The sequence below is a fragment of the Psammomys obesus genome, unplaced genomic scaffold, assembly GCF_907164565.1.
Source record: "Psammomys obesus unplaced genomic scaffold, mPsaObe1.curated_primary_1811, whole genome shotgun sequence".
Lineage (NCBI taxonomy): Eukaryota > Metazoa > Chordata > Mammalia > Rodentia > Muridae > Psammomys > Psammomys obesus.
In genome coordinates, this window is record NW_026596034.1 from 36,868,531 (window position 1) to 36,896,510 (window position 27,980).

General features: G+C 52.7%; 1 protein-coding gene across 1 annotated transcript; it reads right to left on the reverse strand.

Moving 5' to 3' along the window:
- Positions 1–92: 92 nt before the first annotated feature.
- Slc7a5 (solute carrier family 7 member 5) lies at positions 93–27,980 on the reverse strand. Its single transcript, XM_055621240.1, has 10 exons — positions 27,366–27,980; positions 15,534–15,671; positions 7,274–7,379; positions 6,409–6,453; positions 5,571–5,694; positions 4,675–4,778; positions 4,242–4,338; positions 3,042–3,191; positions 1,611–1,788; positions 93–868 (listed from the first exon to the last, which is right to left on the reverse strand). The coding sequence occupies exons 1-10, from the start codon at positions 27,913–27,915 to the stop codon at positions 813–815; spliced, it is 1,548 nt and encodes a 515-aa protein (XP_055477215.1). The 5' UTR covers positions 27,916–27,980; the 3' UTR covers positions 93–812.

Consider the following 27,980-nt stretch of genomic DNA (forward strand, 5'->3'; position numbering starts at 1 on the left):
TGAGCTATGGCGGCCAGCTGCTTCAGGGTTATGGCTGCAGAGGTCTCTTTCACGTGGAGCTAAGGGAAATCACCGGGACTTCAGGACGAGGAGACCTGAGCTACATACACCTTTATAACGTTAAGAAAATAACTCAGCAGTAGAGTGCTTGCCTCTCATATGAATGAGGCTGGAGTTCCATCTCTAGGATCCCAGAAAAACAAAACAACCCACACTATCATGTGCCATCTGTCAGTCCAAGTCCACAATGGAATAGGTGACACTCGAATCTCAGTAGCTCTTGACCTGATGACAGTGATGTGGTCCGCTTGAGGCACACACCATGCTACTGAACAACAGCCTTAGGAGAGGAGCTGTGGCCAGCAGCTGTCACAGTCAGAGCTGGACCGTTCTGAACACACATCTCGTGCTTCTTGCTACCCTGTTTTGTTAAAAAAAAAAAAAAATAATCATCTCGGTAGTGTAAACTTGACCAAATGCACACTACAAAAACAAAACAAAACAAAAAATCAGAGGGGAGAAAAGCCAGACGTGGCAGTCCTCAGAGAGTTGGAAAAGACCAGGCCTCAGCTCACAGCATGCCTCACATCGGGTGCTGTGTGTGGATGGTAGCCTCCTGGGACCAAATTCGTACCAGTTTTCTTTCACAGCTACTGTGGACACCTGACCATTGGAGGGACAGCGGATGATGGTAGTTGGTGGTGCTCACTGGAGCTGTGGGGAATGACAGGCCCGGATGCTGCTTTTCCGAAGGTGAGTTGTCTGGAAGCAGTCACAGTGTGCACTCTCCCTATGGCACCCAGGAATGGTGGCTAAGTCTCCTGAGGAACCACCTGCATGAGCTTCTGGCAGAGCACCGTCACGGAGACTGCAGGGAGAAGACAGGGGTGAGCATAGGGCGAAGATGGGGCATGGGCCGACAGCCAGGTCCTACTGTCCCACTTGCTCTCACCAGCCCATTTATCACTTTCAAAATTTCGAGACATGGCTTGATAGGTAAGTTGCTTGTCTATGCCTGGCTTTTGCATGGGTCCAGGAATCTGAACCCATGTCATCAGGCTCCCACAGTTTCACCCACTGTGCCGTCTCAGCATTCCAGACCACGGTGCTAGCCTAGGTCTGCAAGTACTGCTCTCTTCTGGGGGCTTACGAGTGTGAAAACAGGGTCCTAAGCTAACTAGAACCAGTCCTGGCCGGGTACCTCAGATACAACTTTTTCAGGCGCTATCTCTTGTCAGGCCACTGTGCCTGAGCTAGTGGCCAGCAGTGGAGTTTTGCCAGTTGGCAAGGGCAGCTGGCCATGGAATATGCCTGCTAAGACCATCTAGGTTGGAGTGCTGTGTCTCACCCCTGTATCCCTGTTATTCTCTTACATTTATGGTTGTGAGCCTAGCCTTTAACGGCTGAGCCATTTCTCCAGCCCTCTCTGTTATTCTCAACGGCAGCCCACTATATTAGTGACCCAATAATTAGTGACTCTGGCTAGTACCAGAAAGCCCGAGATCCAGCATGATTCCCTTGGCCTGTAGGGTGTGCATGGCAGGATCAACGATCCCTCACCCTGGCCATTTCCACCCTGACTGGTATGGGTAGCAGCTGTGCACACTCACAGATGGTCTGCAGGAGCCACTTGGGCTTGTTTTTCCACCAGACACCGAAGAAGTAGACCGGGAGCCCACTGAGGATGATGGCAAAGCCAACGCAACACTCTGTGGGTGTTTTCCAGAAGGACACAGCAATGAGGAAGAGGCAGGCCAGAATGAAAAACACTGGGAGAGCCAGGTTCACCTGGAACAGAATGGAGGAGTGTGAGCTACCAGGGTTCACCTTCCCCACATTGTCTATGGCCCGTGGGCTCCGACCTACTGCCCTGCTGCTAGCATGTGGCCTCAAAGCTATCACCTTCTCCTTTGGGTCTGCCCTGCCACGCCTCCCTAGACCTTGGGCCTTTGCTCTGCAGTGGCTTAAGTGTCTCCAGCTATTCCTCTTGCCCACCTTGGGGAGAGCAGAAGCCTTGTCCTGCTCAGTCTCACTCAGTACCTGATGCTGAGCATCTATTTACCCAGAATTCATCTGGTATAGACAGGAATGAAAACAGCCAGGCTGGTTTCTCTTAAGGCTTCCACTAGGCAGCAGAAATAGGCTCTGTAGTCCCCACATCAGACACAGAAACTCCTGGCTGCAATACCCACCCATGGCCACCTAGGGGAGAGCAGCACGCTGACTCTTCCTGGAACACTCTGGCTACCCATCAACAAGCAAGGAATCCTGCCTTCTCAGAACCCTCTGTGGATAGAAATGCTCGCCCTGAAGCCAGAGCCTGCAACTAGCCAAAGCAGACAGGCTTCTGGCAGAGCAGCTTGTGCTCTGAATAACCCAGCAGGCAGAGCTCCGTTTTTCTGTGTGGGCTCATGCCAGACTGCTGTCCAGATTCCCACTGGCTCGGGCTCCCACCGTGGGAAACAGCCTCAGTGGAGTAGACTCTAACCATGTGGCCTGGAGACTAAGCCCACAGGTTATCTGTGAGCTTCCCACAAACCAGCCATGGGCAGTTTGATCTCTGTCCCCACAGCCTGCATGACTGGGTAGCACAAGCCAGCATGGCTGGGGTCTCCCACTAACTGGCCTCCAGGTGGTCTCCACCAGTAACACAAGGAACCTGGAGGCCAGTTAGTGGGAGACCCCAGTCATGCTGGCTTGTGCTACCCAGTCATGCAGGAAGAAGCTCCACGGCAGGTGTGACTAGGTCACCCCTGTGCCCAAGGAGAACAAGCTGGGTAACAGAGACTGCTGGACGCCAACCACCATAAGTCAGCTGTCTCGGACAACTCTGATACCTGCTGTGACCCCAGCAGCTTAGCCTTCCGTGTTCCCTTCATGTGGTACTCAGGGATAAGGGGACAGGGTCTCTTGTTTGCCAAAGAGAGACGGAGGCTGGACAGGGAAGAACAGAGGCAGTACTGGTTTACTGCTCCTTGGACGCAGCCCTGGCCTCCGAGAATTACAGCTAGGACTGAGCAGGGACTCTGCCCAATACTCACTTTGATGGGACGCTTCAGCTCAGGCTCCTTGAAGCGGAGCCACATCATGCCGATGATAGCCAGGGCCACACACAGCCAGTTGAAGAAGCTGAAGAAGTTGATGATGGAGAAGATGTCATTGGAGAAGGCGTACATCAGGGTCATGACACACTGGAAGCAAAGAGAGGGCAGGTGAGCCCGGCAAGGGCTGTGCTGATGCAAGAGGGTGCCAGACGCCACTGGACAGAAGACTGCCAACTCTGCCAGTGTCTGGCTAAGCACATCAACTTGCTGTTACAACTGAAACCACACGTGAGGTCACAGGATGCAAAGGAAGGGACCCACAGCCCAAGGATGATGTACAAGAGCTCTTCAGAGTGGAAGAGCAAAAGCATCTGCACCTACTGTGGCCTCCGGTGCCAGCAGTGACCAAAATATCCAACCTGGCAGCTTTCCAACAAAGCATGGTGCATGCTGCATACCATATCGCCACTAAAAGCAAGCTCAAAGTGACACTGACAGCGCTTCCTCAAGAAGCCTGAGTTCCTGACTCAGGAAGTGTGAGGCGGTAAATGTTTCTTATTTTAGGCTTTCTGGGGTTGGGCTGACTGTTACACAGCAACAGAGAACTAACAACTCAACAGATGGGTACAGAAGTTAGAACACTGGAGTCCAGTTTGAGGGCTGAGGCCATTAACAAGCCTAGGCATAGCAGAGCAAAGTGACATGGCTGGAGCAGACATGGTGTCTGTGAGCAGATGTTCTGCTGGGCAGGGATTTTATTTCATATACTTGATGACTGACTGAGTTATCTCTTTAAAACCACAATGGGGTTCTGAATTTAAAAACCCAGTGGTGGGACTAGAGAGATGGCTCAGGGGTTAAGAGCACTGGCTGCTCTTCCAAAGGACTTGGGTAAGGATGCATTGGTGGTTCAATGGTAGAATTCTCGCCTCCCAAAGGACTTGGGTTCAATTCCCAGCACCCACATGGCAGCTCACAACTGTCTGTAACTCCAGTTTCAGGGGACCTGACAAACACCAATGCGTATAAAATATAAAAATAAAGAAGTTAAAAAAAAATCCAGTGGTGTGTTGCAGTCTAGTGCAGCCTGGAAGCCATGTACATGATAGACAGTTCCCAACAATATACTGCTCTGAGCATAGCCATGGGGCCCTGAATGGTGAGGACAGACAGGACAGGACCATGTGGCAGACTTACTGTGAACACCAGAGATGGCACAGGTGTCAGGAGTTGTGGGTGGATCATGGAGAGGACAGAAGGCAGGTGGCCCTCCCTGGCCCCCACGAAGAACAGCCTGTGGATGAAGCAGTGGGCAATCAGCCCCGGCCCTGCCACCCAGACATAGATGGAAGACATGTGGAGCTGGTGTGGGGGAGGGGTTTTGTCAGCTACATTGGTAGGGGCATGGCCCTTGCCCCGGCCACAGGCTCCTAGGCTAACAAGGACAGAAACCTTGGGTTGCACCTCACTTCAGGGACCCCTTAATATGATCTAAACAACAGTGGGTCAGAACAGTTCCCATTCCCAGGTCATCCAGATATTTAACAACCAGCTGTGTATCATCAATAAACAACTTTCAAAGCTGTGGAGCAGGAGAGGGGTTCCTTCGGGGGAGCTATCAGGCATTTACCTTGAGGATGTGAAGAGAGATCCATTGACAGAGCCAAAGCAGGACAAGCCCACGAAGACTGGAATGATCCAGGACATGACTCCCAGGTGGTGGTTCCCAAAATCCTGGACACACATAGCACAGGGTGAGCACTTGGCTACAGTGGGGCACAGGCAGGGCCTCAATTCTGGCCACCGAAGCAGCTTAGCCTGTAACTCAGCCCTTGACCTGGCCCCTAGCTGCCCCACACCTCAGGCTTCTGCACATGTGGCCATCTTTCAGAGTTAGGGGACACACAGGGTCTCCCAGTGGTGCACACAGGTAAGGTGCATAGATCCCTTCCCATGGAACATGGGGGTAATACTTAGCAGGTCTCCCTGATGGCTGCTTCACATCTGCCAGGAGCCTGGTGCGGCAGGTATTTATGAACCATGGGCTCGGAGTCAACACTTAAATAGACAAAAGCTAGACAGCGCTGCCTCTCTTCCACGTAAGCTCAAAAGGAAGCGCAGGAGCTACAGGGGCTGCTGAGGACCCTGGCTGTGCCTTCTGATGCCATAAATAAGCCAGAGCTAGCTTGATGCTGCTGACATAGCAGCAGGCCTCAAGTCAGCATAATCCCTAATAGCACCACCTGTGCCCAGATGCCTATGACCGCCCACACGCTGTCTTGCCATAGGCATGGTGCTATCTAAGCAGCTACATTTAAGGTCCCGTACGACCACGCAGCCAGCATGGCAGCATCTTTAGTCCTCTGTGGTCATCATTAGTAGACACCAATGATGACCACTGGACTCCCCAGGTAGGGTGAGGCTTGGGCACAAGGGCCAGGCCTGGCTGGCTTGATCATAGGTCTGGGGGTAGCAGGTCAATCTCAGGTTCTCTGGCCTCGGAAAAGCTGGTGGGCAGTGTCTTACCACAGCCACGGCTTCAGACGTCAGCATTTGGTTGGTAGTCAGGGTAGTAAAATAGGCCAGGTTCGTCAGCACATATACCAGTGTAACAATGGGCAGGGAAATGATGATGGCCAGGGGCAGGTTTCTGGGAAGAAGGGGGAGAACCACGTCAGTGTGCAGCCCAGGATGTAGGATCAGACCCCAGAGCGAGAAGCCAGGTTCCCTTCCCTTTCCAAGTGGTTCCATGTCTGGACCTCACTGCTAGGGGAAAATGGGAGTGCCGGCAGCATTAGCACATGGCTGGATAAACCCACTGGACTTGGGCAGCTGTGCATAGCTGAAGCACACCTCGCAATACCTGAAAACCTGCACATCTTTTCGGTGGCTCTGAGGGCTGAGGAGACTGCCTGGTGTGAACACCCATGGCCTTTCTACCTACGAGCTGCATACCCCAGACAAGTCTAGCTGGTGTCTAGGGCCAAAAAAGCCACAGCTGTCCCTCTCTAGCCTAGAACCAACCCTATGTCCACATCATGATTACTGTAGGCCCCTAACTCAGCCGTTCACAGAAACTCGGCAGGGGGCTAGAGAGTAGGCTCAGTGGTTAATAGCACTGACTGCTCTTCCAGAGGATCCAGGTTCAATTCCCAGCACCCACACAGCAGCTCACAACTGTCTGCAACTCCAAGATCTGACACCCTCACACAGGCATACATGCAAGCAAAATGCCAATGCACATAAAATAAAAATAAATTATTTTAAAAAAACTGGTCGGGGCTCATCAACAGGCTCTTAGAGTGTGTGCTTTCTCCTCTCACAATATGACAAAAGGAAATGTCTCTGCCATTTCTGTACATACCTGTAGGGGTTGATCATCTCCTCTGTGACAAAATTCAGGTAGTTCCTAGAAACCAGGCAACAGTATGTCATTATATTGTATATACAGTCACTGGGGGGTTGTGTGGGATATCAATGCAAAGAGGAGCCTGGGCGGCTCTGAGTAGGTACGGTGTTTGGATGACAGCAGCCCCTTCAGGCTCATACATTTGCACGCTCAGTCCCCAGCTGGTGATGTACTATCAGAGAACGATTAGGAAGCATGGCTTCATTGGATTGGCTGTGGCTTTTGTGCCACTAGGTCAGGCTTTGAAGTTTCAAAAGCCCACATCCGGCCCAGTGTGTCTGTCTGTCTGCCTGCCTGCCGATCAGGGGGGTCAACTTCTCAGCTACTGCTCCAGCACCATGCCCGCTGCCATGCTCCCAGCCATGATAATGGATTATCCCTTTCAAACTGCAAACTCCCAATTAAATGATTTCTTTCACTGGAGTTGCCTTGCTCACAGTATCTCTTTATAGCAGCAGAACGCTGACTAAGACAGTAGGGGACAGGAGTACCCTCTGCGAGCCTCCCAGGGTTTCTACTGTTGACAGCAGCTGGGCCGTGGGCACCCTTGGGACAGGCGCTCTGTGTTGTCCTCTGCCAACCCTCTCTGAGGTGAAGAGACAGCTCATCCTGTTTCTCTGTGTGGCTTCACAGAGAAACTCTCCACAGCTGTCCTGAAGGCAGAAGCTAGGCTGGGCATCCTATGGAGAACTGCAGACAGGCCTCAGGGCCCCTGCCTGTCACCTGATGGTAACGAACTGTTGGTGCCTGTGCTGCTTTTCAAGATGTTCCCTGTGCTCTGTCCCACCCACTCAAGTCACTCAGTTGTTCCAGAACCTACCATCCTCCGTAGGCAAAGAGGCCACTGTACAACGCCAACACAATGTTCCCCACGTCCAGATTGGTGCCTTCAAAGGATAACTTAGGGTACAGGTTGGACATATCGCCTGCAGTGCATTAAAGAAAACAACACTGGTTAGAGGGTCTGGACAGAGCTCACACTGAATGTTTCTGGAACAAAATACTGTAAACAAACAGAAGCTGGGCGTGCAGGCTTTTTGCTTCAGCAGACTGACGGCACTCACCTAGTCACCTGACCACCCCTACCCTGGCTACAAGCCCATGAGATCTTTGCAGACTGAGGACAGGCAGGAGGGTCAGGAGCAGGCCGTCCCATGACCCTCCAGGACATCCCTCACATAGCACACAGAAGCTTCAAGGCTACATAGAGACTTGCGCTGACACCTTGGCCCCTTACTATGAAACTCAGGAGACCCTGGTACAGGGCTGCCAGGAATTAAGTGGGAAGAATGCTGGTCAGACCTGTGTCACCCTGCGAGTGTGAGCAAATGTACCGAAGGACAAAAACGGGGTAAACTGACAGAGGCCACCTTACACTCTGCTCATTTACATACGTCCCCTCTCTGCTGTGTCTACCCCCTGCCTTTTCCAGTGGTGTGTCACAAGACTTACGATTCACACACTTAGACTCCAGGTAGTGTTCTGAGGATTTTTCAGAGCTAGTGGCTATTATAACAGTCTTGGGGTGGTCACTGGGCTGCCCTCAGAAAGGATGCCCTTCCTGAGGCTTGGTTACCTTATCTGTGGAACAGCTCATCTTATCAAGCCTGTAAAAGTCTGCTCCTTAAAGATGCCAGACTGGAGCCAGGCTCGGTGGTGCACGCCTGTAATCCCAGCACTCTTGGAGGCACAGGCAGGCGGATCACTGTGAGTTTGAGGCCAGTCTGGTCTACAAAGTGAGTCCAGGACAGCCAAGGCTACACAGAGAAACCCTGTCTCAGAAAAACCAAAAAGATGCCAGACTGGAAGCCAGGTATCAGGCCAGCAAGTGGCTAAGCTCTCCACAGACCCAGGTGACCTACCTATGGGCTGTTAGTTGATGGGTCCTGTGACTCTGGGCCCCTGGGGACAACATAGCACTAGCACGCAGCTCACATTTGACCCAAGACCAATGGAACTATAGGCACAGTATGATCATTGGAAGGCAGACTGCACAGGGCCTGGCCAGCCTGACTCATACCCTGGGATCAAGGTCACCAACGGGCCCTGTAAAGGAGGTCTTCACAGAACATCTTTCAGCCCTGTGCAGGGTGTGACTAAGAAGGAAGGCTTGGACCAGTGTTTCACGGTCTTCTGGATGTATGGGCACGATTCTGTTCTGCGGCCTGAGCTAAGGTTGTCCTGGCTCCCCACCCAGCCCAGATTAGACCTGGTCTTCTGAGAAGGGTATCACCCACATCCGCATCTGTCTAGGGCCTGGTCACAGGTAGTCAGAAGCTGCTTGTGGTGAGCAGTTCAGGGCAGCTCAGGACAGGGCACCTTCAAAGGGCTTTGATGGAGCCTCCCACAGCCCAGGGTACTGCCCCTGTGCTCTGCAGTGGAATGCGTTGGAACAAGGAGAGCCTTGACATGCATATGGCCTAACCCACAAGTCCCTGCTCTGGGGAGCATTCTCCTATAAGCTGAGAGAGAAACCAAGGCACAGACCAACTGTGCAGTGTACCTAAGGATATGTCGGGCCATGTGAAATTCAAAGCTGATTCTCCACCATGCTGTGACCTTTTGAGGGATGGGAATGAGTACCAGAGACCTGGAGAAGTGACCAGAAACCACCTTGGGTCAACACAGACAGCTTTAGAGTCCATACTACCTTATAATACAGCTCAGTCACTCTAGCTGAGAACAAAACACAGACTTGGGACAGCATGAGGTTTTCCAAGTTCGAATGAGTTAAGTTCAGCCCTGAGGCTTATGTAACACTTCAGTGTTTGCCCTGTGGACCACACCATGCTTTGGTCACTGTGTGAGTACAGCCATCACAAGATGAGGTGTTGAGGCAAGTGTCTGCCAGAATGGTATGTCCCAGCCATCTCATGTCCTGAAATACTGTGTGACAAGACACTGGCTTGAGAACCTCAGTGGCTCTACTCCCAGGAACACATGAAGCTGGGCTATCCTTTAGACATCTTAGTACCACAGGAGACCTCAGGAGGAAAGTGATGTCCAGGTACATAGAGAAACGACACCCCAGACTGTGAAGAATTTAGTACAGAAGGCAGGGTGCCCAGTTCAATTCCCTCAGCAGATGGCTATCTGCCAGGGAGTCACAGTTTGGACCAGTATACCCATCTGGAATCTATAGGCATCTTTAACCACGGGGAGGATGGAGGTGAGCACTAGAGTTCAGTATGTGCCAGGGTTACGGCATTCAGCCTGGCCTGCAGCAGATCCCTAGGATATGGTGACTGTGGTCTCTGCTGGACACTGGCCCAGGACTTGAGGCCACAGCTTCCCTGGATATCTGCAAAAACAACTTTCTCTCCATAGGCACCGTAGATCTGCTAGTCTGGATTCCCACAAGTTGTTCCTAGCTGGACTGACTGACTCAAGGGTGACCTCACCTTACCCTGTCACCCTTTGACTGCAGCTCCACCTTGGTGGCTTGAGGGCTTGCAGGGGAGTGACCACAGCTGCCTGTCTGATCTACATATAAACAACTGGCTCCCTCTTGCCTGGAAGAGTGGTTTAGAAGGAGAAAACAGACAGGAGCAGTGCTAGAAGTGGAGCAGGGCTGGGATTTAGATGTAACTGCCTCCACCTGAACCTGGAAACCTTGAGGTTGTCACAGACCAGATGGGGGTGGGGTAAGTAGTGGGATAGATCAGAGTGGCAGAGATCAGAGCTGCTGCTGCTCAATGTGCTCGGCATGACCTTCACAGTTCAGGGAGGCACTGCCAGGCCCAAAGCCGACTCCCTCAGGCCTGTTCTCCACAGACCTAGTCAGGCCTGATCTGTGTGTCCACCAAGCTTCAGGCACTGGACAATGGACTAAATGAGGGCTTGCTAACTTAACCATGACAGATTCCTGGTGAAGCATACACAAATGCTGAGTGCATGCTGGGAATGCACAGAGTTGAACTCTTTCCTACCTGTGGGACATGGCCAGTCTTGCAGCCCCTGACTCAGAGTTCAGAGGCTCCCCAAGGCTGTTATGTCCTGAAACCTGTCTGGCCCTGAGACATCAGAGGTGGGGGAAAAAGCCAGATCACTTACTCGCCTGGGCCCCAGGCATGGAAAAGCTAGTTATCCTGAGATATGGGCCACTGTGAGACAGCAGAGCTAGCAGGAGAAAGGCAGGGCATTGTGCTCCTGTGGGGCTGAGCTTCACCCAGCCACAGCACCCACACAGCCAACCTCAACCCAGGGACAGCACTGCACTGAGCCTATGTTCTGTCCTCGACAGGCTCTGGGGCTACATTCTTCTCCGATAATTGTAGTCTGTCAGTTTCCTGCAGACACATGTGTATTTTTAAAGGAAGCCTCTGCAGACTTCCAGGTGGCACAGCTATGAACTAAAGGGCTCCAGACCCAACAACGATCCGTGGCAGACACAGGAAACAGATGAGGTAGCCATAAGAAGATGGGAAGCCATGTAGCCTGCTGCTCTGGGGCTTCCAAGAGGGACAGTCCTGTAATGAGGGCACAGGACACCCACACGCAGGGCTGACCAAGCTTGGCATGCCTCTGAAGAGAGTATATAGAGGCCTTGGGCATGATGCCCAGCTGGTCCTATTATGTCCCAAGCTTGAGATGTTGCTCCACAATAATCCATACCCTAAGTCCCCTAACGGTACTGAGGCTATCCTGGGGGCACCCCTCCACAGACAGCCTTAGAGGTAGATGGATGACTTGACACGCCTTCCCCAACATGTCCCCAGGCTTCCCTTGGGTGGCTTTGGAGGCTCCATGCTGCTTATCCTACTTCCTGTTCGCAGAGCAGTTGAAATGCTCCAGCTCTGACCCCAGTCTGTCTGCATATGGACATGGAACCCCTAAGGGAAGAGATAAAGACTTAAGATGAGGCTCTGCTGCTGCAACACATACTGCTCTTGTGTGAGGAGAGCCCAGGGAATGGCTCCCTCCCAATGAGAACACAGAAGGAACTACCCATGAACTGGGCAGCTCTCAGGCAGCCAGCCCCACCTGCTGCTGCTACCATTGTCCTCGCAGCTCCTAGGTCCCAGCTGAGCTCTCAAGAGTGCTGCTGATCCAGGATACCCTGCCAGCCATTCCAGAAGTTGGCTACCAGCCTTCCCCACAGCACGATGCAGCAAGGGGTGGGGCCTCAGCACTCTAGCACAGCACTGCAACCCTGCATTCTGTGCCCACGGTAACAGTAGGGCCTGCCCCTGCCCATGAGCTGCAGGATTCGGGACATGCCACCTCACTAAGTGACAAGAGCCAAATGACAATCATTTTGAAACCAATGAAACATGGGAAAGGGCTAGATTCCTGAGCCAGGCATGGGTCACTGTCACTACTGACATAGGATACAGCCAACATACAATTTAGTCCACTGGTAGCTGTTGACAGCATATGGCAACATATGGGGTGGCACTTTCCCCTTCCATGATCCCTGGCAGAACAAGTGACCACTCACTCACAGCTCAGGCTAATGAAAACTGCCTCACATTGTACAGACAGTGGCAGCCATTAAAGCCCCCTCCTGGGCAGTCAACATGGGAGAAAGGAGAAAGCTTTATGGGACACCATCACCCATAAGCTGTCCCTTACAACGTGCAATGGCCTCGGAGACCAGTTTATCTTGTTGCTGTGTGGTTCATCCTCAAGCAGAACCACAATAGAGCTACTTAGTGTCCTCTGATGACCTGGGCCTGCTGATGTGCACAAAAGAAGAACCTTCCATAGCCCATTCCCACGCCTGGCCTTGAGAAGGCCTGGCCCCGACTCATGTTTTGGAACAGTCTGATCTCAAGCCACAGCCCCTTCAGGGTGCTGTGGGCAACTGGCCAATTGACTAGAAAGGGACACAGCAAGCAGGTCAAGGACAGTGGAGTCCCTGTCCACCGTATCTGTCCCGTTTGTCTCTGGGGTCCCACTGGCCAACTCACTCACTCCCACCCACAAGTCCAGCTACATCCAGTTAGATCTAATGCCAGTCTGGGCATTGCCTGTGCTTCCAAAAACACTGGACGAAGTGCAGAGACCTTGTGATACCAGAGTCAGGTGGAGTTCTTCCCAGCCTGCTAGGTAAGGAGTAGCCAAGGTGCCTTCATTACTTGCACTCCCCTGGGACCTGGGGAAAAGGATACTTCAAGGGCTTTCACAGCCTGGGTCAGAGCCTTACCTAGCTCTGTCTGCAACACTCTTGTCCACAGCTGTGGCTAGCTAATATCCCCTCACAGTGCCATGAGCTCTGAGCTACAGGCCCAGTCCTCACTGGATGCCACGCAAGGGCGCTGCAGAGTTTCTGTGGGAGGCTGGCAGGGTAGAAGGAGTGATACCCACAGGTCCTCCACCTTTCCTGGGCAGCAGGGTCACCTGGGGGCTAGGGTGAGCAATGAGGAAGCTGCCCAGTGCCAGGTGGAAATGGCTATCATATTTTCAGAACCACAGATGTTTTGTCAAAGCAAGTTCATGCACATGACCAGAGCCAGGGTCTCTGTCTTCTGGGACCTGGTGATCACCAGTCCTCCAATAGAAAGTGAGGGTGGGCAAGAGCTGTGGAGAGAAGGGCCAGCATTCCAACATGGTGTCCTTCAGGAGCCAAGGTGTCCATCTGGGGAACAGAACTCCCTCCCCCCACTCCACCCCAAACCCGCTCAGGAATTTTGCAGCCACTACATTGCATCCTGGAGCTCAGAAAAGAACTGCTGGGGGCATAGGGCATGCTTGCCACAGCCACCAGAATTATAAACACGTGCATTCAGGCCTGACAAAAGCTCTGCTGTCCCCTACTCAGGTTTGTTTTTGCTAGCAGCAAGTTCCGGTACTAAATTCCTCACTATATCTCATCACAGCAGACAAACAAGGTCCTTCTCAGAAGGCCTACCTCCAGCCACATGCTCTGCAGTGAGACTGAATACAGCGAGCACAGAATACAGTCCCTCCTAACACTACCTGGAGTGTCCAGGTGATGCTCAACCCAACTCCTTCCCTGGCAGCTGGCCAGCTCCTCTGTGACTGAGGTCTTGTCTACCAGGATCCCAGAAATGTGATCAGCCTCCCAAAGGCATCTGGAACCCTCTGTAGCTCTAGGAAGGCTCCTAGAAGGTGAAGGCCTCAGGCCACTTTGCTGCTGGACTCGAGGTGGGCAGTTCACATACCTGTGGATAATCCCTGCCAGACATTCTTAAAGGACTGGGCCCACCTCTGAAAGCACCACCTGGGCCATGTTCCAGGATTTCCATCACCTCAAGCACAGTAGCAAACGGTTTCAGTCACACAGAAACACCGTACAGCCATAAGGCCCTCTGCCACAGGGAGAATGCGGAGCTCTTGTAGGCAGTGTCTGCCCATGCCGGAGAGCAGGTCCCACACCTCAGGCTTCCCCAAGTACTGTGGATCCATGTTCAGCATGGTTGGGACACTGGAGTGTAAGGCAGACAGTAGCTACTGCCCTGCGGAAGCTAAGTCCCTGTCCCCAGGCATTTGGACCTCTATTCACACAGAAAGGTGAGCAAGGGAAGCAAAGCAGACCCAGGCCAGCTCTCTGCTGAGCCTGCTCTTATCTATAAAATGAACAGGTCCCTGCTGCCTCTGCCCTGGGGCACAGCAGGACCAGCGGCTTCTTCTGCAGCTCCTGGTGACTGACTGAGGCTGAGCACTGGCCCCTGCTGTGTTCTGCTCAGCCCAAGCAGTGCTCCAGCTGGGTGCAATGGTGCACACCTTTAATTCCAGCACTCAGAGGCAGAAGCAGGTAGATCGCTGTGAGTTCAAGGCCAGCCTGGTCTACAAAATGAGTCCAAGACAGCCAGGGCTAGACAGAGAAACCCTGTCTCGAAACAAACAAACAGCAGTGCCCAACCTCCCCGGGGCAGCAATGGCCACTACTATACCACAGCTCTCAGGCAGGGGCTCAGTCAGCTCCTATCCATTCTTCATTTAGACCACTACAGGGACTGAGATAAATGCAAAGAAGGAATTGCAAACAGGGGCCCCAGCTGGGCTTGAGCTGAAGGGCCTCCACTTCAGTGTACCCCCAAAAGGCTGGAATTTAAAACCCAGACATTTTGTTCCTAACTCTCAAACAAGGACTGTTCAATAAATCTCATATACTTTTATACTATGGAATATTATGGTTATGAAAGATAGGTGGACAAAGAAACAGGAAGACAGACAAACCTGAGTGTGCCTGTGTGTACTCCAGACTTCCACACAGGTGATACACAGGCTTGCAGATTACAGAGAGCACATTTCTTGTGAGTATATGCCTCACTTTCCCTTTCCCTTCTCCCAACAGCCTCAGAAGGCAACCAGGAAAGAAACTCAAGAGGTCCAGATAACGATCCAAGTTCATACAGTGCATGGCTAAACTCTGGGCAGTCTTAACCTAAGCCTCCTCATGTCAGCAGGGGCCTGAGTGGCAGGGTGACAAGAAATTCGCTTTTATATCCGCTGACATCATGCTTGAATTACATCAGTGCTCCTGTCTCTCAGACATGATCCCTGGGCTCCTTACTGGCTATCCAGCAACTGGGCTCTCATGTGAAGACAGACGCTGTGAGGGCTTGCTACTCTCCTTCTGAAGTGACCCCGTTCCTGAGCACGCTCACACACGTTGCTGAAGCCAAATTCCCATTGCCTGACAGTCCCTGGACGCAAAGGCCTAAGAATCAGCAAGAGAGAATACTGCTAGCTAAGAAACACCCACAAAATCCTAGACAGCAAATAGCCAGGTGTGAGAACCTCACCCCCATCCTAGAACAGTGAAACAAAGCAGACGACAGTGGGCACCTCACACAAGGGACATGCTAGTCACAAAGCAGAGGGAAATGCACTGTGGTGGGTGAGGCCCTGCTAGATGGAAGCTCCGACCCTCCAACTTCCTGCCCAGACGACAGACATTTGGGACTCCCTCCCCGGCAGAAGCTTCACGGACTCCTGCCCGCTAGCTAGGGACAGGGTTTGATACCTTCTCTCAAGGTCAGAGTTTCTTCTGTCATTCAGCATTCCCTGGGGCCAACTCGGTGTCCCAGGAAAGGGAGCCAGGGGGCAGCAGGCAGCCTCCTCACCACTGAAGGGGACACTTTGGAGGTGTCACACTTTGAGTCACCCACCTTTGCCCATCTCCTTGCCCATCTGGATGAAGCCGAGCAGAATGATGAGGGTCAGGGCCAATAACTTGGCAGCAGCAAAGGCATCCTGCACGCGGGTAGCAGCCTTCACGCTGTAGCAGTTCACAGCTGTAAGCAGCACTGTGGAGGACAGAGAGAGCAAAGCATGAGTCTCCACAGGGCAGGGTTGAAGTCACACAGGACACAGATGAAGTCAGGTGCTCCTGGCTGGATCCCACAGAGGCAAAGCCCTGCCTGTCCATGGGCTGACTTTCTGGGACTTGTTTTGATAAGCTAGCCGGTTCTCTGTGGCCAGGGTCAAAGGTTAGAAACTCCAACTCTTCAAAGAGCCTGATCCCAAGTGCCCTGGATAGCATGCAGTGATTTTTTTTTTTTCCTTCTTAGTTTTTATAGATGGGGGTCTCAGGCTGGGCTCAAACTCAAGATCCTCCTGCCCAAGCCGCCTGAGTGCTGGGATAACAAGCCTATTGCACCATGCCTAGCTCTTTTTACTTATTTTAGAATTATTACCTTTTCGAAACACAGTCTTACTGTGTAGCCCCATTGGCATTGAACTCTGGACCATCTGCTCCAGCCTCCTGTGTGGTAGGATTAGACATGTGATACCACACCTGGCTAAGACTTCTGTGGGACTGAGCAGTCTCTGCCTCCGGAGGGGACCCTCCCCCCACCCCCACATCAGAACCACCTTCATCTGTTGTTTATGTATACCTGGTCCTTGTGGAAGAGCCTGGCTGCAGACTCAAGTAAAACCCAAACCTACCATTGGAGATGACCACCTAATACCGGTACCACGTTCTTCTCTGCCAGCACATGCTAGGGTCAAGCACAGCACTGTAAGCTGTGACATGACCCTCTCCTCAAAGACAACCTTTCATGAGGCTGGGGTAAGCAGGTGGGTGAGGTGTCTTGTCTGTGTGGGTCTGATAATCCAAGAGGAGAACAATGGGGCAATGTGGGCACAGGCTGAAGGGGAGAACCCATGGGAACAGCGTTTTTACACGCTGCTGCATGCAGGTGGGCTCAGGGCATGACAAAACAGAAACGTGCCATTGCACTGTGTCATACACTGACATGAAAGCCATAAGTACTATTTTGTAGACAATTGAGCAACTGGACCACACAGTGTGAAGCCCTCAGGGACCCAGAGGGGCTGCTAGCAGGGCTGCGTGGTCCGCTAATGAACTCCAAGACCTTGGCAAGAACATGTAAGTGTCCTTGCAGTGAGAAACTGGAGCTTCAATATTATACTGTATGTAAACATAGATATAAACACTGCAAAACCAACAACCACACCTACTCCACCACCGTGGTAGCTGCTGTATTGGTCCCCAGACTAGAGACCACAGCTTCCTCAGCTCTGGCCCCAAGAGAGCTAGGGAGTCTCCATACCCCACTCTGGGGGAGGGGCGGTCCCTGGCTTGCCTTGGTCAATCATTAATGAGTACAGCAAGCAGTCTGAGGCCCCCAGCAAGGTCCTGATTTCCCCAGGATATAGGAAGAACCTCATTGCTTCCCTAATTGAGCAAGTCCCAGAAAAGCTGTGCCAACTCAGGCCTCAGAGACGACAGGCAGCATTTACCCCAGCCAGACTAATTATACGTAATTTTGCAGTTTAGGGAACAGACTGCAAAGACAGGAATCCACATTAATTATCTGGACGTGTACAACCTCAGGTGGAAGGGAAACAGGAAGACTCCCTGGTGCTGGGGATGGAGGCAACAGCCACTGCTTTACCTCCAGGAAGCCAGAGTTCTCATTAGCATTGAGTCATCCCCCTCTTTATAGCTCTGGCTGATGTAACTAGGCTGCTGGCTGTGACGATGCTCTGAGAAAGCTCCCATGGCCATGTTGTTGCTGCTGCTGCTACAATGATTTGCTTGAAAACTCCCATGTCTCCCAGGGTAAAGGAGTGAGAAGAGAATGCAGGATAAACACATGAGCCCCCTTTGAAATGTTTCCCCATCTGGAGCCTTTGTCCCTTTACCTACAGGTCACCCGTTTTCTTTGTGATGACAAAGAAACCCAAGAAACCAAGCCTCTCTTGAACCTGCCTCCCCAGATACCAGGCTTCTGGGTGCAAGAGGCTGGCAGATTGCATCACTAGCCAGATCCCGTTTGGCTGGGGTGGGCGGGCAGAAGGGGCGTGGCTAAGCCCAAAAGCAACCGCAGCCTCAGCCTTGGCAGCTGTAGTCATCACCCTTTCTGGACTTTGAAGGGAAAGTATAACTTGGCTCTGGGCTCCAGAGAACGAGCCTCTACTGAGCTGCCCTGTATGAGGTATCCCTCTGACCCTCTGAGGAAGGAAGTAGTGTACTGGAGCTCCAGCCTGGCTGTCACAACAGGCCCCTCCTCTGCTACTCCAAAACTCTGCCCTGTCTGAGGGCCAAGCCAGCTTCTCCCCAGCCAAAACCAGGCCTGAGTCCAGACTCCAGGCCAAGTGGACAGAGGATGGCTAGCACGTGCTGGGCCTCAGTAATCAGGGTTTAACTCTCTCTTCCTAGCTGGTGACTTCTCCTCTGACCTTAGAATAAGACTGAACAAAAGGGACTCTATACTCTCATGTCTGTTATAAAAAAGAACCAAAGCAGGTGATGAAATGGTAATGCTCACTGACTCAGTAACAGGCAAACAAGGGTATTATTATTTCTCACAGCCCTGTTTTCAAAACCAAATAATCTGAAATAAATGAATGAATTCATCTGAATCCAGGGGCTTCTGGCCTTCATGAGACATTGTCATGAGAGGCAGTCGGAAGACTGACCAGAAGGAACCTCAGCGCCCAGACAGTCTGCCGCCTCTCCACTCTTCCCCACCAACCACAAGAGCAGGAGCAGCTGCTGTGATCCACTGCTGTTAGCATGCAGCCCCTTGGCAGGGGGCTAAGGATGGCCATGGTGTAGGAGGTGGAAGCTGGTTCTTTTGGGGGTTTCCCACACAGCACCCACAGATAAGTGTGGCTGTGCTAGCTTGCTCAACAGCTGGGCCGGTGAGATAAAAGCCTAGTGCTCCATACTGGTGCAAACAGCTGTGCAGGTCAGGCCCTCAGACCACAGGCCTAATGATGACTGCTCTTCACATGATTAGTCTTCATCCCTAGCCAGCACCACGGTGACACCCAGAGCCACTTGGCTAACCACAGGGCTCCTCAGCTCACACCTACAGAGGGTATAGTATACCGTAGACCCTCTACTATCTGGCTGGGCCAGCAGAACACAGAGCTCCAGCCAGGGAAGCCCTCACCCTGACACCACCACACGTGCGGCTGAGCAGGCCTCTGGTACCAGGGCACTTGACTGTGAATGTGGCCTTTTGCTTTGGTTGGGGTCTGTAAGGAGGCACCCGGTTCTCTCCCCCAAAGGACCATACTTGGGGCAGACAGCTGCCCAGGAACTGCTGCCTCACGCCAGTGGACAGGCGGTAACAACTCACAAGGCAAATGAGGCTGGTCTTGCCCAGATGCCCCGAGCAGCACCAAATCTCCCTAGGCCCCCTAGGCAGGGTAGAGGAAGGAAGTGGCTGGTGGCTTTACTGGTTCCAGGAAGCATGGCTGGGCTGGTCCCACAGGGCACCTCTAGCCCTGGCCCAGCAACTGGACTAAGGCCTGAGTGTGGGCTGGCGCAGCCCTGGGACCCTGTCTGGAGGTGATCCTGGCTCCACCTGAATCTAGTCAGTCAGCACATGCAGGGAGCCAAGATTAGTGGTGACCTGCTGATGAACATAGGAGTCCCCGAAGTCAGCAGCGTCTCCCAGCTCCTTAAGGTCTAGGTGTTTTCTAATTCCCCACTCAAGTCTCCTGGGTAGAGTCCAGGAGAGCTCCAGCGAGCCTGCCTTGCAGTAAACCAGTGGGCCGTCTATTGGCCAGTCTCCTGACCAGACTCCTCAGGTGCTAGTGAAAACAAACGCCAACCACTGGAACTTCCACCCAGACAAGCTTCTGAGGTCAGCAAGTTCCCACACGCTGGGGCCACCTGCCCAGGGCGCCCACTCAGATACCAGTGGGCGACCTCTCCAGGCTCCCTTTTCTGGACTCCAGGGAACACGCTTGGCCACACAGGCTGGGAAACCTCCAGAGTGTAACACAACTCCATTGAAGGATGTCACTCTGACGGGCCAAGTGAACTCACAACCATAAGTCTTGGCAGAAGAAGGTTACTGCTGGGGAGTAAAAGAAAAAAAAAAATTTTTTTTTTTTTCTTTTTGAGAAAGGGTTTCTCTGTGTGTAGAAACACAGAGAAACTGTGGCTGTCCTAGAACTCACTCTAGGCCAAACTAGCCTTGAACTAAGGCGTGCACCACCTCGCCTGGTGTCTACAATCTTCTATGGACACAGGGACTACAAGCTAGTCACACTTAGTCTAACCCTGTGCCCCCGTCCTTCGGCTCCGGGCTCTGTTGTTTCTCCACTATCTTCCTCTTGGTGTGGGGTGGAACCCAGGCCATACACTAAACACACAGTGAGCACTAGCCAACCACATACAATTCCAAGGTGCAAGTATCAGCAACACTTCAAACAGGCCTGGCACATCCTTTCAACAGGCCAGAAATCACTGGCTTAATATGTTGAAACTCAGTTAAACCCAAGTCCTGGGTTAAGGAGAACACCCACTCACCCCTGAGTGACTTCCCAACACATCTTCTGAAGCAAGCTCCCTCAAGACAGGTCTCAAGGGTTCCTGGCAGCTCTGAATGGCTGCCGGGCCTGTCACAGGGTGCTGGACACCGCTAAGCCTCTGCTCCCACTCCATATGCAGAACTAGCACCACCACGATGCTGAAGGCCCATGCCCAAGGGCTTTCTATTAATCTGATCACTGCAGTGTTGATGAACCAAAAAAATGAAACTGTGTGGGTGATAAGGGTTCCTCATCACCAGCTAGGTGCAGACTTACATATCTACACATGGCACCCCAATTCCCCCATCAGTGAAGCTATCAAGAAAAGGCAGGTAAGACTTGCTCCAGCTACATAGCAGTTCCTGGAGTAGGAGAGCACCCAGATCTGTAAGTCTCACAGCCAGACTTGGGACTAACCTTTATGTCCCTCAAGAAGCACTAGAGTAGTCTAGCTGTAAGTATGTGTGGTACATACAGACACTTTTCCTACTATTTGAAGCATGGCCAGCAGATGGTAGCAAACATTACAATAAACTTGCTGAATGGAGTGCATTCAGGCTTCACCAGGGCACAACGTGTGTGTTTATGTGTTGGGGTGTGTGTGTAGTTATCAGCATATACCTGTTAATAACAAGACATCAAGGCATCTCTCCATCTCAATCAGGTCCAGCAGGTGTAGTCAGAAAAGCCAGGAATCCCTAGGCTTAGGGATTGCCAGCTGACTAGGCCTAATGACTCTGGATACCACTGAACAGCACTTTAGGCAGTTGCTCCCCTCAGCAGGTGTGTCCCCTGCAGCCTCTACATTACCCATTGTGGTACGGACTATCAATCCCACCCTGTCCTCGGCTACGAGACTGGAGGGCTCACAGCTCGAGAGACAGAGTCAGGAGCTAGCTCAGGCCATCTCTGTGGCCCTGATCCTCCCACACAAGCCAGACTGATGAGGCTCAAGGGAACCAGTAAACACACTCCTAGACACTTCCACTCCTGCAGCCTGAGCTACTGGCACGCTCGGAAGTATAAGCTGAAGGCCGGCCCCTTGCTGGCCATGAGCAGCTGCCATACCATAAGGTCTCGGCAATGACACATGCTGGCCAGCCCCAAGGTCAGGGTGAGTCAGTGTGGATCAGATTGCACACACCAGGCTCCAGAGAACTGGGATGGGAAATCCTGCTAATTCTTTACACAGCAGCAAATCCTGGCAAAGGGGAAGTGTGGGCACGATACAAAAAAACATCCAGCCAAGAACTCGTCTGATGGCTGGTGCTCAGGGGTGAAGACGCCTCAGGCTCGCAGGCTCCCCAGGGCGCACAGATGAGATGCGGCTGGCCATCAGGAAGGCAACGGTTCAGAGCACTGCGGCTGGGCGTGAATCCTTCAGCTGGGTCAGGGCAGTGGAGGAACAAAGTATGTAGGGGGCATATCAGAAGCTGGCATGACGTGGACAGGGACACTGTTCTTGAGGCGGCCCCTACAGCCAGCATTCCACAAGGCTCTGGAACTGGTCATGCTGGCTGGGGGTCTATGCTCCCCGAGCCCTGAGGCATCCTCTAATACCCTAGAGGTGGAAGAGGAGGGTGGTGACAATGAGAGGCACCTCAATCTCCAGGACTTCCCAGGGTGGACAGATGGGGCTCTCTGTCTAAAGCTTATCCCAGGGGAGGTTGTGGCAGGGAGATAAAGGATGACTGGACAGCTCCCTACAGATACCAGCAGGGAGGAGTCCTCCCTCAGGACTCTAAACATAAACCTCTGAGCGGCCTGTACCCCTAATCTAGCAGAACAGACCAAGGCCACCCCAGGACCCTGGCACCTGCCACCCTGCCTAGAGGCATGGCTGGGTGCTCCCAGCCTACTCCTGCCTCAGCTTCTCTAGCTGTGAAACATGGGAATGATTGCATGGATTTCAAAGGCTAAGTCAGAGGAAATATGCAGAGGTTGGGTGTTCACCATGAAACAGTGCTCTCAGGGTGCTTGCCCTCATCTGCCTCAGGGCCTGGGACTGCGGCTGTTCAGAGATCCTGGCCATGCTACGGATTACCCAGCAGTCCATAATCTCCAGCGGCACCCGCCCTACCTCTCCCCGCCTCCAAAAAAAAAAAAAAGAGTTAGAAATGTGTGAATGCCTACATGCCTTATTTCCCACCTGCCCTGGTCACAGGTTCTGAGGTTCTAGGTCCCATGACTGGATCTGCTCAGTGTGCATGTGCTTTCATGTCTGGCTGGGAAAGCCGATTTTGGTGCTAATTACAAAGCTCTAGGCAGCACTGAGCTCATGGATCTAGACACTGGGGCCACTGGGGCCACTGGCGCATTAGCAGTGCCACGGTCTTTGCCTCAGCTCAGCCATGGCAGCAGCCATGGCCAGAAACTCCAACAAAGGCCTGTATAGGCCTGGGGTCTATAGTAAAGGCAGTGACTTGAAGAGAGGGGGTAAAAAGCCACCCTTCCCCCCACCTAGTTGTTACTCAGTTGACCCGCTGACCTTCAGGTCAGCAGAACCTGGACAGAAACCCAGGCAGGGCCAAGCGGGAATCTACGCTTCTCCAACAGGCCCCAGAGGAAGAGAGGCAGCTAGCACCCTCCAGGGACTGTTTCTTCCTCCTTCTGTCCTTTTCTCAGTGCAGGGCTGGTCCCTGGTAAGAGGGAGCAGGCACACTGGGCAGAGCACAGGAAGATGACACAAATCCTTGTGTCCACTAAATAAAGCTCTCCACCAACACCTAGGCAGGATGGATCCCCTTATAGAGTTATACGTGGAAGTGAGGAGGGTCCTTCCTGAAATCAGAAACATTAATGGTCCTGAGCTGATACCACGTGGGGAAAAAAATCCCAGGCCACAGCCTCCAGACACATGCCAGCTAAGACTGTCCGAACCCTGGCCTGACTCATCTGGTGGAGAATAACGAGTTTCCTGGCACTGAGGAGTTTATGCCAGCTAGTCTCTACCTCTCCTGAGAGGGTTCCCATCCTCCACTCAGCTGGGAAAAGGATAGGATGCACACCTTCAAGGTTTCAGACTGGTCAGCAGACCATGTCCTTCACACTCTCAAGCCTGGGAAGGTGACACAGGTCGCAGGGGAACAATGAGCTGGTCACCACGTAGAGCCTGTGCTGCGTTCTGGAGTCTAGGCTGCTGCCCTCCATGCACCTCGGCACAGCCAGACATGGCCTGTGAGGTTGATACATCCCGGCTCAGCTAGAATCTCAGCTCCTTTGGAGGATTCTGCAACAAGACAATCTTGGCTCTGACTGAATGTCCTCGTTAGTTTTATGTGAACTTGACACAAGCTAGAGTCATTTGGGTAGAGGGACTCTTTAACTGAAAAAATACCCCCAGAAGAACTGCCTGGAGGCAAGCCTATAATGCATTTTCTTAGCAAATGATTCAAGTGGGAGGGCCCAGCTCACTGGGTGTAGCGCCACCACGGGTGGACGGGTGGTCCTGGATGACAAACAACAACAAAAAAGAGCAGGCTGAGTAAGCCCTGAGGAAAACACTGATAAGAAGTATCCATGGCCTCTGCATCAACTCCTGTCTCCAGCTTCTTGCCCCGGCCTCTCTGGATGATGCACTACGAGCTATAAGATGGAGAAACCCTTTCCCAAGGTGCTTTTGATCGGGGTGTTTAGCAGACTTACCTAAGACACTGGGCTCCAAGTCAGCTTGACACCATCTAAGCTACTGAGCTCTACTCAGGCAAGAGCAAGCACGCGCCAGGTGGCGGCAGTGCACACTTCTAGTCCCAGCACTCTGGAGGCAGAGGCAATCAGCTCTCTGAGTTCAAGACCAGCCTGGTCTACGGAGTCATTTCTAGGACAGGCAGGGTCACACAGAGAAACCCCCACCCCACACCACCACAAAACAAAACAAAGAACACAAAAAAACTCAAGCCACACACCTCAGGCCTCACTCACACAGGCACGTGACGGTCATGAACGGTGTGGACAGCAAGTCTCTAATCTTTAGGAAAGACTCCTCTCCAGGTTTCCCACATCGGGTCCAAGGTCACAGGGAGGTCTCCAGACACAGCACCTACCACTCGTGGGTTCGCTCAGGGCCGATGCAAGTCATTACCCAACAGTCTCATCTGGGGGAAGGACATGCATGGAGACAAGCGTAAGGGACTCTAGAACTCCTCAATCCACAGAACCAGGCCTCTGTCCTAAAAGCAGACTCTTGGTGCCTCAGGGCACGGAAGCCAGGGAACAGTGCATTCCCCAGAAGTGCCCTCCAGGAAGAACAGGGCACTCACTGACACATACTGAAACTCACTTCTCAGAGTATAACCTGCCCAGAGCCAGCAACCAGGCCTTAGAGGCTCTGCAGCCCTTCTGGGCCTCCGTAAGAGCCTCTGGGGTCTGCCTGCCCTGCCAGGCCAGCTGCCTTTCTAGCAGAAAGAAGCATGGCCTCCTGTAGAAGCCTGTCCTGCTGTCACTGAGACCCTCTCATTCCAACCCGAGGGTGGTGGCAGCAGAATACACGCACCCGTGGTTCCGACAAACAGAACTGTGTCTGCAGCGCTTGTCAAGTAGCCCAAGTAGGCAGAAAGGAAGACTGGCAGATCTCACCCTGGCATTCTAGAACTCGAGCCAGGCTGTGTCTGTTCTAGAACTCACCAGAGGGTTTTACCTACTGCAGCCACAAAGGATGGTAACAAAGCTAATTAAGATTTTTTTTTTTTTTTATCCTGGGTCATGGGGCTGGAGAGATGGTCTTCCAGGGGACTGACTGGGGTTTAAGCCACATAGTGGCCCACAACTGTCTATAACTCCAATCCCAGTGGCTCTGACTCTCTCTTCTGGCCTCCACAGGTAATGTACACACAACAGGTGGTGAAAACTTATGTAGACAAAACACACATCTAAGTTTTCAAAAATTTTAAAACCAAAAAACCCGGGGGCTGGAGAGATGGCTCAGAGGTTAAGAGAACTGGCTGTCTCCCAGAGGTCCTGAAGTTCAATTCCCAGCAACCACACGGTGGCTCACAAGTATCTATAATGAGATCTGGTGCCCTCTTCTGATGTGAAGGCATACATGCAGATGTTGCATACATCATAAACAAATTAATTAAAAAAAAAAAAACCACGACAAACCCTTGTATCACAATCACAAAAGAAGCCCGTGAAATCGTGACCTGCCACATGCTCTATGGAAGGCACTGGCTATCTGAGCAGAGCCCACATTCAGGGCATTCTCAAATCTTGGAAGCTCCAAATGTTGCAGAAGCTTGTTGGAGCCCTAAGTGAAGCTTCCTGAGAAACTGAAGCATGTTGTGTTTCCTCAGACTTAAAAAAAAGGCGTTCACTGTGACCCGACTGCGACTGTCCCATTAGCTACAGGGTGGGGTGACAGGAATGGCTGACCCTCACATGTCTGTATAGTTGAACATTTACACCATTGTGCATGTGTTATCCTTTCTTTCTTAAAGAAAGAAGACATTTGGGCCAGTGAGATGGCTCTGCAGATAAAAGGGCTTGCTGCCAAACAAAGACCCGATTTCCAGGCCAGGGACTTACATGGTAGAAGAAAAGAACTCCCATGATTGTCCTCTGACCTCCACCAGTGCGCAGAACAAATAAAACATTGAGAAGAAATTTACAAGGAAGGACATTTGCAAACCCTTCACGCTCACTGCCGCCTGTGAGCAAGAGTTGTTTCGCCTACTTCACAAACACCTGCATAAGCCAGAAACAGGCTTTCCAGGTCCATTTGACAGGAGAGTGTGGGGTCTTAAAAGATACCATGCCAGTCTGGCATGGTGGTGCACACACTCCCTGCTCTCAGGAGGCAGAGGAGACTTGCAGGCTACACAGCAAGACCCTGTCTCAAGACACAAACACGAAAAACCTTCCGATACTCATACCAACCCCTATCTGTAATTCCCATCAATAATGAAAATTGGACAATTAAAATTCTGAGTAGGCAAGCACAGTAACCCGTTGTCCCTTTTGAGCCCAGGCTTTCCCTTGCCAGTCTGGTGCTTCTGCAGACCAACCGTGGCTTTGATCATTTTTTACACATGAACCAAGCAAACAGCATGGAGACTTTAACATGTCATCAGCCAGTCAGTCTCCAAACAGAACTACAGAGCAGGTGTGTACGTGTGTGTGTGGGGGGGAGGGGGTGTCCAGGATTTAAGCGCACACCTGAGAGCTGTGACTGGTAACGAGAGTCTCATGGCCAAAGCCCCCATAGACACTGCCCTTCTGCAGCTGCTTCGGTGCTAACAGTAGCCCCTCCTCGGCTCACAGAACAAAACTTTTAGCCCTGCTACCTGTCCCCACCCCCTTGCTTGCTAATTAGCAAGGCAACTCCAAAAGGAAACAGATGAATTTAGCTGCCTGGGATCATCTGTAAATTTTGAAAGCAGCATGGTTTCCAGGTTGCTTCCTCAAACTTCCCCCAAAACCTCCCCCAAAATCATGTGGCATTTGCTTCAAACGACTGTTCTCCCCAGTCCTGGGAGCGGGGTGGGGTGGGGTGGGGGTGGGGGTGGATCACACAACTGTTTTAGAAAGCAGAAACCAATCCTTCTTGACCTGTGCGTCCCACTAGGGCTACACTCAACAGCTGTTACCTGGCACATCTTGGGAGCTCCCCCGCCCCCAAGCCCACCCACCCAGACTGTCCGCCGCCAAGCTCCAAGCCCTTTATTGACAGCCAGCCTTTACAGGATTCTGTGCTCTTCCCAAATGAACAAGCAGCCTTTACTACCACACACAATTTTATTACTACAATTTTCTTATGAGTCAGCCCATGCACGAATTCCTGACAGGCCGGTTTGAAGGACCTAAGTGATTTTTTTTTTAACTGTAATTTCCCTCTTAGCAACCAGTCAGCAATCGAAGCTGAAACAGGAAACTGGCACCCCAGCCACTCCACGTGCTGCACTGCAAGACGCAGGGGCTACTGCTTTCACCCGGGACAGGCTGGACTGCTCGAGGAATTAGGTCCAGGAAGCGGGGTGCCCGCCGCAGAGCCAAAGACGGTACCCCCGAAAGTGTGGACCCTGTGAATGGGTTAAAGAAACGCACGTGGGTTCTGGAACCTGTGACTTTAGCCTGGAACTGCCGAGATGGTCCAGGGATGGACAGATGGAGGGACGCTGGGATGGGCACTCGGGACGTAGTAAAAGTTAAAAGACAGGGACCTGGGCTCTCGCCCACTCCGCCCCAGCCGGACCCCTACTTACGCACGCAGAGGCAGGCCACGAGCTTGGCTGCCTCCTCGGGCACCGGACAGGTGGGGAAGATCGGCTTGAGCAGGTAGGTGGCGAAGACCAGCGCCACGATGTACTGTGAGGAGGGCCGAATGATGAGCAGCTCGATCCAGAGCTTGAGGAAGGCCGGCAGCGAGCCGTAGACCTCCAGCATGTAGGCGTAGTCGCCGCCCGACTTGGAGATGGTGGTGCCCAGCTCGGCGTAGCAGAGTGCGCCCACGATGGAGAAGACGCCACACACAGCCCACACCACGAGGGCCAGCCCGGGCGAACCCGCTTCCTTGAGCACGCCCGTGGGCGTCACAAAGATGCCCGAGCCGATGATGGTGCCCACGATGATGGCCACACCATTGAGCAGGGTGATGTTGCGCTGCAGGGTCACGCCTTCGCCCCCGGAATCCGAGCCGTCCGCGTGCCGCGCCTCCAGCATCTTCTCTCTCGCCTGCCGCTCCTCCTCGGCTGCCGCCGCCAGCGTCGCCGCAGGGGACGCCACCGCGCGCCGCTTTGCGCCCGCGCCCGCCATGCTCTCGCTCCCGGCTCGGCCTGGATACCCGGCGTGCGCGCGGCCGAGCCGCCCTCCGCGCACTG